At 39.4% G+C, this 21,899-nt stretch overlaps 1 protein-coding gene across 1 annotated transcript; it reads left to right on the top strand.

Moving 5' to 3' along the window:
- The first annotated feature begins 59 nt into the window (after positions 1-59).
- abcc10 (ATP binding cassette subfamily C member 10) lies at positions 60-21,573 on the top strand. Its single transcript, XM_015007690.2, has 22 exons — positions 60-269; positions 934-1,148; positions 2,195-3,527; positions 4,472-4,699; positions 5,777-5,933; positions 6,627-6,778; positions 8,066-8,145; positions 8,223-8,394; positions 9,518-9,616; positions 10,089-10,278; positions 10,816-10,893; positions 11,065-11,250; positions 11,870-12,008; positions 12,118-12,310; positions 13,539-13,882; positions 15,015-15,184; positions 15,260-15,420; positions 16,781-17,034; positions 17,917-18,062; positions 18,147-18,244; positions 19,443-19,555; positions 21,106-21,573. Exons 2-22 carry the CDS (start codon positions 973-975, stop codon positions 21,239-21,241), a joined length of 4,605 nt encoding a protein of 1,534 aa, XP_014863176.2. The 5' UTR covers positions 60-269; positions 934-972; the 3' UTR covers positions 21,242-21,573.
- The last annotated feature ends 326 nt before the right edge of the window (positions 21,574-21,899 follow it).

Below are 21,899 nucleotides of genomic sequence, written 5' to 3'. Positions count from 1 at the left end.
CTGCTTTGCTACATAAACAAAACAGGCAATCAGGAGGGCAGCTAAATGTCTCTTCCTGCTAGCCTACATCTGTCCTGGTCCTTTATTGACAGTTACCGTGGTTGCCATGTCTATTGTGTCTTGATCTATGGTGGTTGCCATGGACGTAGAGGACATCTAATGTCCATAGTGTCCACCAGCAAAAAGTCCTCCAACTCAGAGGATTTATAAGGCGGAAACCCAGATTGCCGATGCTACCCGGATGAAGTCACCATTTACCACCACTACAGGTAGAACTATAACACCGGTTGTATGAAAAGACTTCTGAGCTGATTTTATGACGCTGGTGTTAGATTTATTTATCTCTAGTTCAGTGGTTATTTAATTTGCATCCAGCTAACTTGATAAATAAGTGAAAAAGTTTGATAATTCACCTAGCTGAGCAATCCAGGTAGCTCCCTTTGTTGACATAATTGTAACACGTCTGTTTTAAACAGTATGGTTCGTGTCAGTGTGCTAAATTAACACATTGTTCTTTATGGCTACTTAATGTAAGAGTTTATCACAATATTATGTGTTTTTATTTCGATAGTGAGAACGTGATGATACAAAAAGTCCTTAAAAAACTTGTGGTAGTCTTCACTGTTGTATGGCTGGGATTGGTCTCCACTGCACTATTTTGAATTTAATTAAATTGAATCAAAGCCCCACACACAGAAATAATAATAATATTATTTAAAAAAGAAAACAATTAAAAAAGGAAAAAGTTGCATATAATTGAGTAGGCTGTTTCAGCACACCACACAGACTAAGTTGGAGTTTTAGCCTGCAAATAATCCTATAAATTTAGGTTTTGCATACTGATTTTTACTTTGAATGATTTTGTAAATTAGTGACCTCCACCTGTAAGAACCGATAAAGAACTCTGTTCTGACACACGTTCTCTTTCTACAGATGTGTTTTGAAACGGCGTCGGTCTGAGAGCAGGACAGGATGAGGGACTCCTGGCTCTCTGAGCTGCTGTCAGGCCTGTGCCACACGCCGGAGGACGACCCTTTTCCTCTGTGGCAGGACGGGAACCTCAGTCCCTGCTTCAACCAACTCGTCCTTGGAGCCTTGCCTCACGCTGGGATGGCGGTTTTCAGCGCCTGCTACCTTAGCATGGCCAGGTAGGTCTGATCCCCAGTTTTAACTACCTTATATACACATCCCTGAATATTTAAAATGTAGTTTTAACACATTGTTTGAGTGTAACAAGCTAGTGTAAAGTTATTTTATGATAAAGTTCAATAAAAATGCAAGTTTAACAAATTAAACAAAAAAACTATTACTCAAATAACTATATTCCTGAGGTCCAGATAAGTGTGTAATTTAGTATATTTATGTCTGTGTTTTAAAAAAAGGAACATTTTAAGTCAATTCGGCACTGTTTTTTGTATTGGCCGATGCCGAACTTCATATATCGGTATCTGTATTAGAAGTGAAACAAGTGGATCGGTGCATCTGTTCCTCTTCTTTATTCGTCTCAGGTCCAGTAGGTTGACTTCACAACAGACCTCAGGTTCACCATATTTATTCTAACAGAGGAAATCAAGTTGGTGGTTAGCAGTTTCTTCCCCATACATTAAATAAAATACATTAGATATCCCTAAACAAACTACAGAGTAATAGCTCCCAATGAGCAGTAAACAGCATTTAATAGTAAAATTAAGCACAGCTAAAATGAACAACATTAACTATAATAGCAATTAAAAACATACAAAACATGTCAAAATTACACAGGAAACCCTGTATATAAATAAATTAGTCTCAAGTATGTGTTAAAATATAATGCATGTAAAACAAACAGACCTGAACCTGATGCATACCGCAGTTACCGACGGCAACAGAAGAAGGGGGAAGAGCTGTCAGTTACCGGTTGCTATGGCAACCACCAACTGCCAAGAGCAACGGAACTTCCATAGCAGCAAATGTCGAGAGAGAGAGAGAGAGAGAGAGAGAGAGAGAGAGAGAGAGAGTACGTTTTCAACCAAACAAAATAAATTTGACGAATAAATAAACTATTTCTGACAAACTTCACATCTATGATATTACTAAAATAAGACCATATTTACACATTCAGAATAATGGACTCTTAAAATAATCAAAATTAATGAAATAAATTAATAAAGTAAAAAATAAATATGAATATTTCACTTTTTTGTCTGTTTTTCAGAAGTGACCTCCTCCAGAGGTCGGCTCCGTGCGGCTGGACGCTCCGACTGGTCTCGGCGCTGCTAGCCGCGCTGCTCTTCACTGCAGACGCCATCTTGGTGGGCGTCCTCCAGCAGGCGGACATGTACCTGGATGTCTTGGCTGACGGCTCGGCCCTCCTGGCCTGGCTGGTTCACTGTAGCGCCATCGCGGTGTTACTCAGGTCTAGTTTCAGGAGAACCAGAGGACCGCTGCTGCTGCTTGCTATCACTCTCCTGTTGGTGCCCAACATTATCATCACCTTGATGATCTACTGCAATAGCCAGGAATATTTTACAGAACCAATTAAACTGACTAGGTTGGTCCTCACCTCAGTCAGGGCGTTTCTTTTACTAGTTTACCTTCTCGCCTTTGCTTTTCCTTGCGTCTGTGAGGCTGATTACGCCCTGAATATAAACGCTGTGGATGGCTCCCCACTCCTTCCAGAGCCAGACACAGCTGACATAGTCGCTGAGGACGGAAGCGACTGCCTGTCTCGGCTCTTCTACCTCTGGTTGGATCCGTTGCTCAAGCGAGGTCGGCAGGGAGATTTGGAAAGACCGCAGCATGTGTATCACCTTCCCTGGAAGCTGCGCACCAGAGTTGTTTGGCGATACTTCCACCAGTGTTGGGAAAAGTGCCGAAAAGGGGCAAAAAGAAGCGACCAACAGGACCAGTGGCCCCAACCGGTGACGGGTTCGGACTCTAAGGAAGAGCTGTTGGAGCTTGAAGGGGATGTTGGGTTGCTGAGAGTGTTGCACAAGGCGTTTGGGTTGCGCTACTACCTCCTGGGTGTGCTGAAGGTGACGGTGAACGTATCGACGTTTGCAGGGCCTCTCTTACTCAGCAGTCTGGTGAACTTCATTGAAGAAAAGGAGGCTCCTTCCAGTCAAGGCGTTGCTTGTGTGTTGGGCCTCTTTGCTGCAACCCTTGCAGGTTCTGTTCTCCGGAACATCTACACCTTTCAGGTCTCCAAAGTTTCTCTGTCGGCGCGCGCCTCGCTTGTGTCGGCCGTCTATGGGAAAGCCCTGCAGGTGAGCGGCTGCAGCCTGGCCGGATTCACGCTGGGAGAAGTGGTCAACCTGATGAGCACCGACACCGACCGCGTCGTCAACTTCTTCAACAGCTTCCACGAGCTCTGGAGCCTGCCCTTCTGCTTTTCTGTCACCCTCTACCTGCTGTACCTCCAGGTTGGCATAGCTTTCCTCGGGGGACTCGGTGTGGCGCTGGTGCTGGTGCCGTTCAACAAGTTCCTCGCCTCCCGTATCCTTAGCAACAACAAGCAGATGCTTAAATACAAAGACAACCGCGTCAAGGTGAGATATTCATCTTTTTGTTTTGGGCAACACTCTTAGAAATTACTGTGAGATTGTTATTCTCATACCGGCTTGTCATATCATATCAAGAGACATATCAACTCACCCAAGAGTAGCACGACTTCAGCATATTTTTACTCAGATAACAGTAAAACGTAGCAGTCCAAGAAATTAGTCAAGTTGTAAAAAAGTATTTGGTAAAAAGTTTGAATAACTGATCAAATTATCAATCAATTAATATTTAAAATTTACATCATCAGACGGACTAAAAAATAAAGTTAAGTGGAAATTTTGGTATTTTAAGGATGAAAATGATAATAATTCATGTAAGTCACAAAAAATAACAAAATTAGGTAAAAGAACATTTTTCCTCATCAGTTTCTTTCAATGAAAAACTTTCACAAAAACTGCAGGTGTGTCTGTGTCTGGTGAATTTTTGATTAAAACATGATTGTTTTTCATTTAATCCAGAAATTTTACTCAAGTAAGAGCAGAAATATTTCATAATAAAATTACTCAAGTACAAGTAAAAAGTACAGCATAGTAAAAATACTCCTAAAAGTATTTTTTTAATAAAAAAGTTGCTCAGGTAAATGTAACTAGTTATTACCAAACTCTCATCATATCTAAGTCTGTCACATTAATTAGTGTTTTGTTCTCAGTCCAGACAGATGTAGAAGGTTAAAACAAAAACAACTGTAGAAAACTGTAGAATGTTTTCTATAATTTTCTACTCTAGAATGTAAAAAACTACCACAAAAAATAAGTAACATTATACAATCGTGAATTGATACTTTTTTGTTTTTTAGTTCATTTGTATTTATTTTTATCTCCAAAGGTTAAAAACTTGAAAACGTAACCATGAAAGTTCTTGATTTTTACTGAGTGAAAGGTTTGCTAACCCTCCATTTCAGAACCTAAAAGGCTTTTTGTTTCTTCCAAAGTTAATGACAGAGATCCTCTTTGGCATCCGTGTCATTAAGTTCTACAACTGGGAGCCTCATTTCACCCAGAAGGTGGCCAAGTATCGGGAACAAGAGCTGGCGCACCTCAAGAACCTCAAGTACCTGGACGCCATGTGTGTGTACACCTGGGCCGCTCTGCCCGTCGTCATCTGTGTCCTCACCTTTGTCACATACGTGCTGCTTGGTCACCAGCTAACAGCCGCCAAGGTAGAAACTCTTTTTACTCTACTGGTTGACTCGAATGTTATTATAAGTTGACGTTTATGACTTCTGGATTTTATTCAACCAGGAATCTCACACTGAGATGCAATGATAATATCTTACATACATAAATTGAAAACGTAAAACTCAAAGACAAACCGTGTTCTTTAAGTAGAACAAATGGAAATAAACCTTTATTTAAAGGGGACCTTTTACGCAATATTTACATTTTGAATGTTTTTTTGTTTGGGTTTCTAAAAACAGCCCAGGCACTTACAAACAACACCCAGACATTTTTAGGCAATAGAAAATTAGACATTTCAAAAGCATCCTGATTGTTGAGCCACACTGCGCAGTCACCTAGCAACCCCGGCTGAGCTCCAACACATTTGGTCAGCTGGTTTCACCACTGTATGGGCTGTACAATGGCTGCTGGAAAAGACAGGTGTTTTTTTTTGTTTTTTTGCTGACTTACTTTCCAGAAACCACTTGCCGGATTCATGTTGGCTGTGCATGAAGCTCCACTTCTGCTTTTCAAAGTTGTACGGTTGTACAATTGCGCATATGTTTGCAGCCATTTTTTACGTGTGAGTGTAAACATTGAGCTGGGTGGCGTGGCCAGCAGCAGCTTATTTGGATTTGAAGTGATAAGAGACCCTAAAACAGGTGTTCAAAGTAGGCAGAACTGATCAAACTAAAATCTCAATGTCAAAATGTAATGAACATATTTTATGTAGACCTATCCTAACTTGTTCAAGGTCACCTTTAAAAACAAAAAGCTGTTTTTTGGCAATAAGTTAATGGTTTTTGGTGTCAGGAAAATGAGCAGTTTGCAGTGTATCCAACACAGACCGAGGAAAAAAATGGTTTCTGAACGAATAATTCCTACATCTCCAGGTCTCATTTAGTTAACGGGATTGTTCTTCTAAGTTAGCGCGGTTATCATGGCATGTAAAAGAATCGTCTTTTTGCCCTCCTGCGTTGTGCGGATGTAAACAATAACGTGCTGGAGGTCCATAAAGTCTGAAAATGGAGCATTCAGAAGGTTTTGCAGGGTGAGCTGAGGTTTTCTTCCCCCTGCAGGTGTTCACCACCGTGGCACTGGTGGGAATGCTGATCATGCCTCTCAATGCTTTCCCCTGGGTGCTGAACGGCATCCTGGAGGCCAAAGTGTCGCTGGAGCGAATCCAGCGCTTCTTCAAACTGACCAACCAGGACCTGGAGGCCTACTACACCTGGGGTGGGATTCTGCTTTTTTATCTAAAACACAAACATGTCGCAATTAATCATTGAAATGAGCACCATCATTTTCATTCAGACGATGAAATCTGAATTTATTATTATTATTATTATGGATCAGTAATTTTTCTTGTCCTGCTATGAATCAGTTTGTAATCACTTTGTTTAATTTGTTGTTTTTTTAGTGCAGTGCATTAAACAGGCAAATGAAAACCTTAACATGCTTTTAAATAAAAATTTATTTTCATTAAAGAGTCTTATAGTGAAATACTTCATTACATTGAGAAATGGGTAGGATTACATAAGTCAAGCTCACAAAGAAATGTGATTTATATCTTTAAACTGCAAATCGTAACTACATATTTAATCGTGTTTTTAATTTTATTGATATTTATTGAACAAACAGTGAAAAAAAAATACACCATTTAAAGTGTTTTTCTAGTTCCAGTGTGAAGTAGGAGTCGGTATTTATTGTATCGTTTATCATGATAAATTTCTTATTATGATAAGAATTTTGATTTATTGTTACAATAAATATCAGTTATTCATAATTTTTCTATTTTGGTGAAGAGAGAAACATGATAAATGATTGAGCTCATTTTAATTGATCATATAGTTAATTGATTTATTGCTTATTGTGACAGACCTTGTCCCTAATCTGTTTTTTACTGAAACATGAGTGATTTGTCCTCAGTGTCTTCTGAAGACACCGGCCAGACGTCCGTCCTGCTGAGCCGGGCCACGTTTTCCTGGCGGCGGCCCGATGGCGGTGAAGTGGGAGAAACAGGAAGTGAAGCTGGGACAGGAAGTCTGCTGCTGCAAAACTTGAATCTACATGTAACTAAGGTAGAGTTGTTGCTTCGTGCTGATGATTGTCTTCATTCCTTCTTGGCTTTTTGCTCTTCGACATTAATGCAGAACCGGTGCATCGAACCAAAGATGCACCGGTTCGATGGAGATGCGAATCCAATCAGATGCGAATCTGATTGGAGATGCGATCAGATTCGCATCTCCAAGGTTTTACATTCTGACCACTTTTCCATCCATCCATCCGTCCGTCCGTCCGTCCGTCCGTCCGTCCGTCCGTCCGTCCGTCCGCCCGCCCTCCCGCCCGCCCGCCCGCGGGGGCAGCAGCTTCAAAAGGGAGGCCCAGACTTCCCTCTCCCCAGCCACTTCTTCCAGCTCCTCCAAAGGAACCCCAAGGCATTCCCAAGCCAGCCGAGAGACATAGTCCCTCCAGCGTGTCCTGGGTCTTCCTCGGGGCCTCCTCCCGGTGGGACGTGCCCAGAACTCCTCACCAGGGAGGCGTCCAGGAGGCATCCTGACCAGATGCCCGAGCCACCTCAACTGGCTCCTTTCAACTTGGAGGAGCAGCAGCTCTACTCTGAGTCCCTCCGGGATGGCCGAGCTCCTCACCCTATCGCTAAGGGACAGTCCTATCTCCCTTAGCGATAGGGTGAGGAAATGGGTTTCCCCTGCGGAGGAAACCCATTTCGGCCGCTTGTATCTGTGATCTCGTTCTTTTGGTCATGACCCAAAGCTCATGACCATAGATGAGGGTGGGAACGTAGATCGACCGGTAAATCGAGAGCTTTGCTTTTTGACTCAGCTCTCTCTTCACCACGACGGACCGGTACAGCGCCCGCTTCACGGCAGACGCTGCCCCAATCCGCCTGTTGATCTCCCGCTCCCTTCTTCCCTCATTCGTGAACAAGATCCCCAGATACTTAAACTCCTCCACTTGAGGCAGTGGAGGAGTTTAAGAAGGCACTCTCCGGGTCAGAGTGCCTTCTGACCCGGAGAAGGCACTCTACCCTTTTCCGGCTCAAGACCATGGCCTCGGATTTGGAGGCAAGTTTTAGTTCCACATGAAAAACTTGGAACTAAGTGAAATAATAAGTATATAAGTGAAATAATCTTCCAGTGGAACTAAAACTTTTTCATCAATATTAAGGAATTATTGACTCTAAACAAGCTGAAAAGTTACTTGTAAATTAGTTTTGTCTTATTTCAAGTGTACTTTAACATTTGCACCAGAAACTGAACCAGAAATGCTTTGTAAGGTTTTGTGTTTTTGTCAGGTCTGTTCGTCTTTCTGGTGTCCATGTGAGCAGCATCGTGTGTTTTCCTCAGGGCTCTCTGGTGGTGGTTGTGGGGAAAGTCGGCTGTGGGAAAAGTTCCTTACTGGCAGCCATCACCGGAGAACTCAGCAGGTACCGAAACCGTTTTTATCTGCAGAATTAAATTCACAGCTCTGTTTGAGTGTCTTTATTTGTCCTTTGCTCTGCAGAATGAGCGGCGTTCTCTATGTGGCGAACAGAGAGGCTGGTTTTGGTTTAGCCGCTCAGGAACCGTGGATCCAACACGCCTCAGTACGAGACAACATCCTGTTTGGAAAGGACTACAGCGCTGCTCTCTACCAAGCTGTGATCGAGGCCTGCGCGCTCTCTGACGACCTCAGTGTACGATTTACTCATAACTATTTAAAATAACTGTAATTTCAGTGCATTTTCTTATTCATCCTGTTATTTGTTTCCAAGTTGTGTTTGACATTTTGCCTCTTCTTTAATTTGTTTGGCATACAGAATGAAGCCGTCTCAGATTTTATGTTTTGTACTGCCTGCGCATTGATTCAAACATCCAATTATTTAAAGTACACTGTAAAAAACGTCTTTAGTTTAAGGTAAAATACCGACAGCTATGGTTGCCTGTATTTTACCGTACTGTATGTTGTTTTTCTTTTCTTTTTCTTTTTTTACAGTGGAGCATCTTATTGTTTGATGAGGGAATATTAAGTATTCAGGGACATAATTTTGAGTATATTTTATAATAATCTCCCTGTAATTAAATTTAAAAGCCCAAATATTCATCATCATTATTTTATTTATTTCAGACACAATATATAAATTGTATAAAGATAAAAAAAAACTAAATCACAGTTAAAAAGCTTTTCTATAGATTCTCAAACCCCACTGAGTCCATAAAGTAGAAATATGTCACATATAGCTTAGTCATAATGACAGTGTATGAAGGCAGATAAATCTATATATGATATGAATATAAAATGTTTTTTTATGAGCAGGATTTGGAAATAGGAAGTAAATTGCAAAAACACAAGATGTTACCAAATATTTTTAGTCCAGTTTGTTGTGAAAATATTTTAGTCCACCTGAAATAACATTAAACTAACATGCAAGTAACTTTTCAGCAAGATATCGGAGCTTGTTTTAAGTTAATCATTCATTTATACTGATGAAAATGTACCAGTTCCACTGGTAGATAATTTCACCTATAATATGGGAAAATATCTAATAATAAATCAAATAATCTGCCAGTGAAACTAGTATTTTTTCATCAATATTAAAGAATTATTTACTTAAAATAAAATTCTATATCTTGGTGAAAAGTCACTTCTAAGTTAGTTTTGTCTTATTTGAAGTGTAATAATATACTTGCTTTAGAAACTAGACCAAAAACTCTTGGTAAGGTTTTGTCCTTTTGTGGTGTGATGAAAAGGTGAAGCTCAGGTTGAAATAAGTTTGTGTTTTGTGGCGAATTGACTGGGTTTCGTTTGTGTTGCTGCAGGTTTTACCAAACGGCGATAAAACAGAAGTGGGAGAAAACGGAGTGACTCTGAGTGGAGGACAGAAGGCCAGGCTGGCCCTGGCCAGAGCTGCTTATATGGTCAGACCTCTACTCCATTATAATAATATTTTACTCGGAAACCACTTTATATTCAAGGTAAAGTTTTAGACTCACTGAAATGACTTGGTTTAGTGTTTTTGCATTCAGTAAACAGATCAGATCAAGTTTCACCTGCATGTCCAGGTGTTAGAAACTCCATGAAACAACCAACAAAGAGACTCAAAGGTCTTTGATAAAAGCTGAAGCTATAGCATCTGCACAACTGTAGCTGGAAGCTAATCCAGCCTGGGGCTATTTATATGTGTGGGGAACGAAGGGAGGCTTAGCAGATATGATAGAACAATTAAAATAGTCAGAATGTTTATTAAACCTGGTTTTATTGGAACAGAAGAATTTGCCGGTTTGAAATTGGGCTTCTGTCTCTTTAAGAAGCTCCTACTCTCTCCCGACATGGAGGCTCACATGCTGTAATCATGTGAGCCTCCATCTTTTCTTCTGGCCTCCTCACCAGGACAAAGAGATCTACCTGCTGGATGATCCGCTGGCAGCGGTCGACACAGACGTGGCTGAACACCTGATGAAGAAATGCATCCTGGAGCTCCTCAGAGGGAAGACCAGAATCCTCTGCACCCACCGCATCGAGTTTGTGGACAGAGCCGACATGGTCGTCCTCATGGACAACGGTACCATAATCAAAACAGGTAGCGACCGAACTCTGTTTACTGAAGACTACAGATGTAGAAACACACTGCAGCAGTGTTTCTCAAACTTTTGCAGGCTGAGGACCAGTTATCCCATTTAACAGTCACGGATCACCCTGACATTGCCCCCGCGATAACACAACTGAATATATGATGAAAATATTAGCTTCTTAGCTCACTTGTTGTTTTCTTTGTTCATCCTAATGAGAAGAAGAGTGGTGCTGTTTGGCCAGGAACACGTCTTCTTGAGTATATTGAGTTACAGATTCTGAAAGTGCCTCAGCTTTCCAATGATGTCAAACGCATAGAAATAATTTTAAAAAGTTGTTCTTTACTACCAAGTGTTTTATGCATCAATACCAATCAGGGCTATTTGTGATTTAGAAGCACAATTAAAGAAAAACAGACTTGAGTTGCTTTAACAGAAACAAAAAATCCTTTTCTGCACCATTAAATATAAAAATATCTATAAAAATAACTTTATTTATTGTAGGAAGAATTTATTGTTTTATTCTGCAGTTACTTTTTGCTTTCCAGGAACGCCAGCGGAGATTCTCCCTCTGATTCAGTCTGAGCCAAAACTGGGGAGAAAGGATCCCAGAGCAGATCAGAGAGGTACGATTTCTGCAGAATAAATCTCCGATTAGAAATCGTCTCTGATACAAAATGAAATGCATAAAAATTTCACTTTAGCTGAAACTGTGTGGTTAATCAGCTGTAGCTACTTTAATCTGATGCTGCATTATGAGAGTCTGATTTCTGTTTAATTTTCCTGATTGAAACCAGATGAGCAGCAGAGTGAGGATGAGCTGGCTCCTCTCCCTGACCTCTGTGTGGACGACGATCCTGATCTGCTGGGCGCGGAGCAGAAGCGAGTGGGAGGACTGGCGTGGGGAGTGTACAGGACCTACTGGTTTGCTGTGGGTGGAATCCTGGCCGCCGCCATCTTGATGTCTCTGCTGCTCATGCAAGGTCTGGAAGACCAGAAAAGACTCGCTGCTCTGACTCTAGAGGTTTATTTACTAGAACATAGTCAGGACAAAATATAGCAGTCAAATCTGAACGCAGTCGGACTGAAAGCAAACGTTATGTGTGATTATATAAGAAACAAAAACAACAGTGGGTCTGGGACAGTCTGCCAATCAGCATCGATGAGAAACGATCTCAAGACTAAACTACAGCAGACAAATTATAAAAAAATTTAGAAATGAAGGTAAAACGATCTTAAATTGTCAGCAATGTGTAAAAAATAAAGTTGTATAGCTGTGGCTGATATTTCTGAATAAAATATTTTCGGTTTAGAATCAAGTTATTTTTCAAAAATTATAAATTTTTGTTTCTGCAATCCTGTTGCAGAAACATCACATTTTTGTCTTCCAAGACAAAAACATCTGCAACACTGAAAGTCATTCCAAATCCCACCAAACTTAAATACAGATAAATAAATTAATAAATCAATTCAAGCAACAGAAAATACAGTCGACACAATCGGGAAATTAAAATCTTAATGGGGAGTGTAGCAGAAATATAATCTGTGCAAATTATGATCATATCTGCTTTAATTCTGTACTCTGTACATTTATGTTTTAAGCCTCGAAGAACGTTTCTGATTGGTGGCTTTCCCACTGGATCTCCTCACTGAAACACAACGGTTCCAGTTCTGCGAACGATTCGTCTTCAGTCGGTCCGGTTCCTCTTCACATCCTTCTTTTCTCACCTGGAGGCTTGATGTAAGTTATTCAAACAGAAAAAATCATTTAAATAAGACTAGGTACTCGGTATGAATATTATTTAACTAAAAAAAATGTGAATTCACTGAGTGAATATATTTCCATCCAGAAGCCCTTTGCCCTCTGTGGAGGTTGTTGTTTCCAGCAACGCCACCAGCGACGTTAGCTTCTACCTGACGATCTACGGCTCCATAGCCGCCTCCAACACCGTGTTCACGGCGCTTCGGGCCTTCCTCTTCGCCTACGGAGTCATCTGTGCTGCTCATGCCATCCACAACCGGCTTTTGGACCAGGTCCTCCAGGTACGCTGCAGCGTTTGGCAGCAGCGGCTAACGGTTAGCGGTTATTATGGGATGACTGCTAAGTAGAAAACATGAGTTTATAAAAGTGCTTTGAAAATATATTCATACTTCTTAACATGAAGCCCTTAGCTACAAATTTCAGTGTGATTTATTGGGATTTTACATGAGGGCTCAACCCAGTTCGTGTGTTCATGTATAATTGTGAAGTGGTGAAGAAAGGGTTAACAGGCCTTTCACAATAACAAATTTTGCTAGATGATAAATTATCCCAGAAGTCATTGCGATAAATGATATCGTTATTTTGAGATCTGTTTTCAACTAATATAATGACAATAGCATAACAAGTTAAGTAAGCTCTCCATAGATGATGAGCTTTAATTTCTAAAGAATTTCTTAAAGGGGGGTGTATTATGAAAAATTCAAATTTTGTACGTTTTCATATTTCCACTCGGATCTCTGCTGCTTCTAAAAACAGCTCAAGCATTTAAAAAAACACACCTGTTTTTTTTGGGCAATAAGATAATGTTTTTTGGTGTTTGAAAAATAAGCCGTCTAGAAAATCCCGTTACCGAGCAACCCCAGCCTAGCCCAGCCTGTTGCCTAGCAACCCAAGCTAAGTGCCAGAATGTTTGCTCAGCTGGGTTTACTGCTGTATGTGCTCTACAATGGTTTCTGGAAAAAAACAACTGTTTTGTTGTCCAGAAACCACTCTTGCTCCATTCTTGTTGGGTGTGCAGGAGGCTCCACTTCTGCTTTTCAAAGATGTATGATTGTATAATTTGTACTTTTTATCAAAATTTTGACATAAATCTCAAATTTACCAAATTTGGGACAGGCTTTTATTGTGGATAAAATGCAGGTTTACTAATCCTATAACAAGGAAGAAACAGTTATGTGATTATTTTCATACAGTAAGAACATAGTTGACGTACATCTAAGAATGTTTGTTTATTTGGATTTTGGCATAAATAAATTTGACAGACAGACCGGACCACCGGGTCATATCTGCACGTTCATAGTTAACAATAGTCACAACATTGATGCCAACTCAGCAACTTTCTTCTTATATTAAGCCACATTTCAGACAAAAAAAAGGGTATTAGCCAAAAATTGGCAGGTCAGACTTTTACAATATCGGTAATCAGAGATTGACCAAAGAAAACCTCAATCGGTGCATTCCTGCCATTAAACAGAGTAAAGGAAACCTCTGTTTTGTGTTCTTCTCCAGGCCACAGTGACGTTCTTCGACGTCACCCCGTTGGGTCGCATTCTCAACCGCTTTTCCTCAGACTTGTACAGCGTGGACGACAGCCTGCCGTTCATCCTGAACATCCTGCTGGCCAACGTCTTCGGCCTGCTGGGCATGCTGGTGGTGATCAGCTATGGCCTGCCTTGGGTGCTGGTGCCGCTGCTGCCCCTGGCTCTGCTCTACTACCGGACCCAGAACTTCTACAGACACACATCCCGGGAGCTGAAGCGCCTCTGCAGCCTGACCCTGTCGCCCATCTACTCGCATTTCTCTGAGACGATTACTGGGCTGGGAACCATCAGGGCGAGTTGCAGCGCTGCCAGGTAGGAGGCCGGGAAGTAGAGTAACGTTTCTCATGTTATAAGTGAAACAATCTGCCAGTGGAACCAGAACTTTTTCATCAATATTAAGAAATTATTGACTTAAGACAAACTCCAATTTCTTGCAGAAAAGTTAGTCATATCTTATTTCAAGTGTACTAAGAGATATTTGCACTAGGAACTAGACAAATTATTTAATTATAGTCTTAGGACTGGTCAATGATTCAGCAACAACATATGTAGCGATGGACACATGATCAATATCAATAGATAATACATCTGATGGAATATGTCACTGAACTCTGATCCAGAACCGCATTCTGGGAGATGTAGGGAGATGAAAAGCTTTAGCCGCTAAACTTCTTACAGCTAGCTAAGCGAGGTTGGTGGAATCAACTAACTCACGCATTCTTTGGTTACCTAGCAACAACCTGTCGAGTAATATGTGGTTACCTAGCAACAACCTGTCGAGTAATATGTGGTTACCTTGCAACAACCTGTCGAGTAATATGTAGTTACCTAGCAACAACCTGTCGAGTAATATGTGGTTACCTAGCAACAACCTGTCGAGTAATATGTGGTTACCTAGCAACAACCTGTCGAGTAATATGTGGTTACCTAGCAACAACCTGTCGAGTAATATGTGGTTACCTTGCAACAACCTGTCGAGTAATATGTAGTTACCTAGCAACAACCTGTCGAGTAATATGTGGTTACCTAGCAACAACCTGTCGAGTAATATGTGGTTACCTTGCAACAACCTGTCGAGTAATATGTGGTTACCTTGCAACAACCTGTCGAGTAATATGTGGTTACCTAGCAACAACCTGTCGAGTAATATGTGGTTACCTAGCAACAACCTGTCGAGTAACTAGCGCAGTAACAGTTTAAGGTTTTTTCTTCTCTGCCTTTTAACTGCTTAAAAATAAAAAAACGTAGCGGAGTGAAAACTGTGAATAAAAGAGGAAATCTCACGCCACCAGTTTGACAATATTTCAGATATTTGAAACAAAAAAAATCCTAATCAATAACTATCGATATCGGCTTATGTTTATATAATTTTTCAGCCATAATCACATGTGTGACTCTGTTTTAAATAAGGAAGAACAATCTGGACTGGTTTCCCCTGTGTCAGGTTCAGGGAGGAGAACTCCAGACGTCTGGAGCAGAACCAGCGCTGCCTGTTTGTCAGCAACGCCGCCATGCAGTGGCTGGACATCCGCTTGCAGCTGATCGGCGTTGCCGTGGTGACGGGCCTCGGAGCGATAGCGGTCATCCAGCACCAGTACAGCGTTGTTGATCCAGGTGGGACAGATCGGACTCCAGTGGATTAGATGGTTTCTGCTGCTCAGACTGACCGGCTGCTGTTGCTCTGCTCAGGTCTGCTGGGTTTGTCCCTGTCTTACGCGCTGTCCATCACTCAGCTGCTGTCTGGCCTCATATTCAGCTTCACACAGACGGAAATGCAGCTGGTGAGTGTGGAGAGAACGGAGGAATACGCCACTGAATTACCAACTGAACCACAGCAACTCGACGCCCAGGTAGGAGCTACACTTCACTGCAAAAACACAAAATTAACCAAGTATTTCTGGTGCAAATATCTTAGTATTTAGTAAACAAGACAAAACGTATTTACAAACTGAGGTGGGCAGAAAGAGTAGCTCTACTTCAACATATTTTTACTCAAGTAAAAAGTAGCCATCCAAGAAATTACTCAAATAAGAGTAAAAATAGTGTTTAGTAAAAAGTTTACTCAAGTACTGAGAAACTGATCAAATTATCAATCACTTAATGTTTAAAAATTATATAGTCAGGTGGATAAAGTTAAGAAGAAATTTTTATATTTTAAAGATTGAAATTAACATAATTTATAGATTTACACAATAACAAAATCAGGCCAAAGGACATTTTTCCAAATCAGTTTCTTTCAAAAATAAAACTTATGAAATTTTAACAAAATCTCCAGGTTTGTGTCGGAGTCTGGTGAATATTTGGTTAAAACATGTTTGTTTTCATTCAGTGGGTAGAGAATCCTGAAATTTCACTCAAGTAAGAATAAAAATACTGCATAATAAAATTACTCAAGTAAAAATAAAAAGCATAGTGTAGTAAAATACTCCTAAAAGTACTTTTTCTTTTTCCCCAAAATGTTACTCAAGTAAATATAACTAGTTACTACTCAACACTGGTTATAAGTAACTTTTTAGCAAGATTTAGGATCTTATTCTAAGTAAATAATTCCTTAAATAGGCAAAGTTAAAAAAAAAAAGCTTCTGCGACTCCCCCACTCAGCTCCTTCAGACTAGCCAGCAGCAATTAGCAAACACCTGGTGGAGCTGCTCATCATATGAGCTACTTCTGAGTGAAACGCTGCTAAAGGGTTAAAACGGGAGTGACGTGGTGATGACTTCCTGAAGGCAGAGTTTCAGAAAGAGCAGGAGAAACTGACATGAATTGTTTCCTATCAGTTTTAAAAGTCAAGACTCTTAAGTCATGTTTAATATCATTTTCATAACAACTGAAGGTAACATAGTTACTTGATCAAGTTACTAAATGGCACCATGAGCCTGGAAAATACATATTAATATTGATCAAATTGATGAGATTATTTCACTAATAACCTGATAAAATGTCTTCTTATGATTGAAATTATCTGTTTTTAATCGATATAAAACAAGCTCCTCTGACTTGCTAATATATTTGTAAGTCAGTTTTGCCTTATTTCAAGTGTGCTGAGATATTTACACTAAAAGCAAATAGACTAAAATACTTGGTGAGATTTTCTGTTTTTGCAGTGAAGGACCACAAGCTAATAACTAAAGGAGGAGTTTCAGTTTAACCTCTGACCTGAAAACTAAAGAGTAAATCCTCTTCTTGTCCTCTTTATGGTTGTGACTGCAGCTGCCTGCCGCCTGGCCCCAACATGGCCGCCTGGAGTTCTGCGACGTGGTTCTGGCCTACAGGGAAGGTCTTCCCAACGCCCTGGATGGAGTCAGCCTGGCGGTGCGACCCGGGGAGAAGATCGGCATCGTGGGACGCACAGGTTCTGGAAAGTCCACCATGTTTCTGGCCCTGTTTCGCATGGTGGAGCTCAACCGGGGGAAGATTCTCCTGGACCAGCTGGACGTCAGCGCTGTGGGCGTCGCCCAGCTGAGGTAGGACTGGAGCCGCCGCCTGAAGTACCTGGGACGACCGAGGAACGTTTTGCGGTGACTCTCAAACGTTTATGTTTCCATGACTGTATTAACGAGATGAGGCCTTTTTTAGTGTAGCTTATTTTATCAACAAGGCAATAATTCAAAGTGCCTGACATGATTGAAACATAAATAACACCAAAAAATGCAGTGGTGTAACAGGAAATGATGGAAAGTTAGGATTTTAGCCATCTTTTTTTGTTTTTATTTTATTCATTTCTAAAATAAATGAATTATTTTTGATTTTTTTATTCTTTAAAATAAATTATTTTTTACCTTACTTTTTAAATTATACTTAAAAAAAATACCTGTTATAGCCTGTTTGTGTTATTTTACTTTATTTTATTAACTTATATATATTTTGTGTTCATTAAAACAAATGAGTTTTGAGCCTTTTTATTTTAATTATTTATTTTATGTATCTATTGCATATTTGTATTTTTATTCATACTGTCCATAACCTTTTTTATTTATTTAATGTTTTTGAAACGGCGAGGGATTTTTAAGCTTTTTTTTATTTTTTTTAAATCATTTTTTGTATTTTTTTTTAAATTTAATTATATCTTTTATTCTTTAAAACAAATGGGTTTTTAGCCTTTTATTAAAATCATATTTATTATTTTCTTTAGTTTTTTTTTTAATCTTATTGTGATTTTAGTTTTCTAGCTTTGGTTTAAAGGAACTCAGTGTTTCAACATTTTTGCAGTTTTCTGTCAGTTTGTTCCAGATTAGATGAAAACTGGTCAGCAGGTCCAATCAGATGAATGTTTTTCCTCAGTGTCTGTGTAGATCTGCGTGTGATAGAAGCTGATCGTTCTGTCTGGCTCCGTTCTGGTTTTGCAGATCTAGGTTGGCCATCATCCCCCAGGATCCCTTCCTGTTCAGCGGAACCGTCCGGGACAACCTGGACCCGTGTGAGAGACACGAGGACCAGCAGCTGCTGGACGTGTTGGACCAGTGCCACCTGAGCGCCGCCGTCAGCAGGATGGGTGAGCGTTACTGGCAGGAAGTTCACTCTGCCCCATGATGGACTGGTTGAGACGTAAACACCGGTTCGGGTCTGTGGGTATCAGGTGGCCTGGACGCCGAGGTCGGAGAGCGGGGAAAGTTCTTCTCTGCAGGACAGAGGCAGCTGCTGTGTCTAGCCAGAGCGCTGCTAACTCAGGCCAAGGTGAGTCTCACATTTATCATCCAACTGCAACCAAACACCAGTTACTAACACAAAGAGAATACAGACAAAAAGTAAAAGCAAAAATATAAAATAAATAAATCAAATAATCATTTGTTCAAAAAAGAGCAGCAAGAAAATACAAGATCTTATGATTTCAAGCTGCTCTAAAATCATCAACCTGCAAACATTTAAATCTCCACAGGCCAGATAAACTCTTAAATTATTCCCACGTTGAACGACCCTTTGACCTCACATTCTCATCCTGAAATGTACAATAATTTATACTTTTTAATATCAACAGCAGCATTTCTGGACATCCCTTACAACATATTTCCAAAATTCACTAAATATTACCAAGTATTTTTGTTCTGGTTTCTATTCCAAATATCTTAAGACAAAACTAACTTATAAGTAACTTTTCTGCAAGAAATATGAGAGGATTTTAGGTCAATAATTCCTTAATTTTAATGAAAAAGTTCTAGTCCCATTGACAGATTATTTTACTTTTAACAAGACATTTTTCCCATGTTGTAAGTTTCATAATCTTTTTTTATTCAGTATTAAGGGATTATGGACTTAAAACAAGCTGCTATTTCTTGCAGAAAAGTTACTTGTAAGTCTGTTTTGTCTTAAAATATTTGCACTACAGTCTAGACCAAAACTATGTCATAAGACTTGGTGCGTTTTTTTGTTTTGTTTTTTGGTATTGAAATAAGCTCCATTTTGAACAGTTCATATTTGTACTTTGTTTGAAATCATAATTTAATCCGTTCCATAAATCTACCCCCACACTGATATACAAAACTGGTTTTGGTGGTTTTAATGAATTGTTTTTAAAAATTTCCTTCTCCTCTTAAACTAAAACATTTTTTGTATAAAATATAGTGTGGAAATCGATCATTTCTTACTTTAAGCATGAATTGTACAGTTTTGAATTTTACAAGGTCCCAGAATTTAAGTACATTTGATTTAAAATAAAATAATAATAATGGATTCATATATTCCTAATTTCCTGCTTCATGTTGTATTCTGATAGTTTTTTTTTTTACGGCTGTAAATGTTTGAGTTTTTTCTGTTTTCACACAATCATTAGCAAGTTTCTAGTGGTTCCTGCTCCGCTGCAAACCCTGGTGATAAATAATCTGACCTTCAGATGTGAATATTTGAGGGTAAAATGCTGATTCTTCTCTTCATGGAGGTTCTTTGTATCGATGAAGCCACAGCCAGCGTGGACCAGAAGACAGACAAACTGCTGCAGCAGACGATCAGAGAGAAGTTTCAGGACAAAACGGTGCTCACTATCGCCCACAGGTTAGATGCTCTGTCCTTTCATTTTCTCTCCCCCAGTTTGGTATCAGATTAAGACAATTTAATCCCTACAGAAAGGATTAAAGTATAGTTTAATTTCTGCTTCTCAGCAGAACCACATCTCGCTGTTGGATCTGTCCACCAGAGGTCGCCATAACTCCATTCTTAACTTGATTAAAGTTTTTATTGTTTCTCTGTACAGACTGTTTAGTGTGTCATGTTTTCTGCTTATTCAATGTTTTACCAAAACCAAACAGGACTCTCATTCAGTTTCAGTCAGTTTAATTTCAGTACAAATCATCTTTTCTAAATGTAAGAGTAATCTGATAGAAAGTTTTCACCCGCAGGAAAAACTGAGCTTTAAAAGTTAAAATGTACTGTGAAATTTTAATAAACGTTAAAATTTAAAATTAAATCTGGGACTAAATTTTGATAGAAACAAGTGTTTGTTTTAAGACAACACCTGAAATTCATTTCAATTTATTTATGTTGAGCCATGAACACCAAACATCAAACTTAGACACAGAAATACCAAAGTTATTACAGTTAAATAAACTAACCAAATAGCAAAAACTGAAATTGAGAAAATATTTTTGTTAGTTGAAATAAAAACTGTAATTAATGAGGAAAAACCATAACTAACCGGAACTATATTGGGTGTTTATAAAACTAATACAGAAATTATATATATATATTATCCTTAATTTTTGTGTTTATGAATCTATTTATTACTAGAGTTGGTTGGTTGTTCAACAATAATTTAATAATTTTTTTTTTAAATGGCATCTTCTGTTGAGTATTCATTACCTTATGTATACACAATCCGTATAAAACTATGAAAAAACTAAAGCCATTACTATAACTCATAAAAACTAACTGAATTAAACAAACAAAAAGCCAAAATAAAACTAAACTTTAATGAAAAACCCCAAACTTTTATAACTCTGATAAATCCAATCAATTAAACATATTCTGATTTATTCTAGTTATTTATTAGACAATGTATCAAGTTGGGTTCATCATTCAAATTTATAGAACAAATACTATCTCATGTAGGGGTGTTCAAAGTGTGGCCCGAGGGCCATTTGTGACCCTTGAAATTATTTTGTTTGGCCCCTGATCACGTGTCAAGAATAGTAAAAACGACCGAATGCAAAAAAAAAGGAAATGTCTGTTTTTCTTTTAATAAAGCTTATTAAATTCTTGTTTTCTGTCAAAACTTAGCCCCAGATTTCCTTTTTTTATGTCATTAAAGGCTCACCTTTAACGATGACCCTTTATCATTAAAGGTTCATGCTTTAAACTTTTAATGATGTAAAAATTTCACAAAAAATGTTTATTGTTGAGCAGGTAAAAGAAACAAACCAATAAAATAAATTTTGCATCTTTAATTGAATGAATTTTGTGGCCTGCCTGTGGCTCAATTTTGCCACTTTTGGCCCCCAGACCTTAAAACTTGTCACCACTGACCAAAGGAACCCCATCAGATTGCACTGAGTCGCAGCATTGTCAGTGAACAATCGTTACCATTGTGTCACTGTTTGTTTCGTCAGGATCAACACCATCATGGACTGTGACCGTGTGCTGGTGATGCATGCTGGGAAGGTGGTAGAGTTCGACACGCCCGCTGCTCTCTGTCAGAACGATACGTCCATCTTCCACAGACTGGTTGGTGGGCGAGGAGATTAGTCCACCAAGAAACCAATGAATGAATCCAGCTTTTCTACTTTATCCTGGACGTTTTACTGAGAACTCTGTGATGTTTTTTTTACTGCATCTTCCTGTTTATATGTTACTTTTCTATTTAGAAACTTGAATACAGAAGGAAAAGAAGCACCTTTAATGCATGTGAACATGGATGAGATACTCAGGAATACATCACTTCACTTTGTAAGATCTAGAGGATTGTTGTACAACTGGGGATTTTTTTCCAGTTTATATTATTGGTTAAAGTGAGGAAGACGTCCCAGTTTGTGTTGAAACCAACTTTGTAATAAATATACTAAAATATTATCTCATAAGATTTCCATCTGCCTTCTTCAATCAGATGCAGTTGCTCTGACATTGTTAAAAAAAGGGCCTGTTTTGCACAATTCAGCATGTTTGTATACTTCCCTCAGGGTTTCTACTGCTTCTAAAAAAACAACTCAAACTCTTAAAAAAACACCCCGCCGTTTGTTGGCAATAAGTTAATGATTTTCTTGTCTGCTTTAAAAACCTCAAGAATATAACGTCACAAATCAGCAGGCACTGCCGTTACCTAGCAACCCCAGCCAACCCCAGGCCATTACCTAGCAACCCTAGCCATTACCTAACAACCCCAGCAGAGTTCCGCCCGTTACCTAGC

Source organism: Poecilia mexicana, unplaced genomic scaffold (assembly GCF_051168715.1).
Source record: "Poecilia mexicana isolate PSO_F unplaced genomic scaffold, ASM5116871v1 scaffold_1, whole genome shotgun sequence".
Classification (NCBI taxonomy): domain Eukaryota; kingdom Metazoa; phylum Chordata; class Actinopteri; order Cyprinodontiformes; family Poeciliidae; genus Poecilia; species Poecilia mexicana.
The sequence above is the reverse complement of the archived record's forward strand: the minus strand, read 5'-3'. Positions and strand labels throughout refer to the sequence as shown.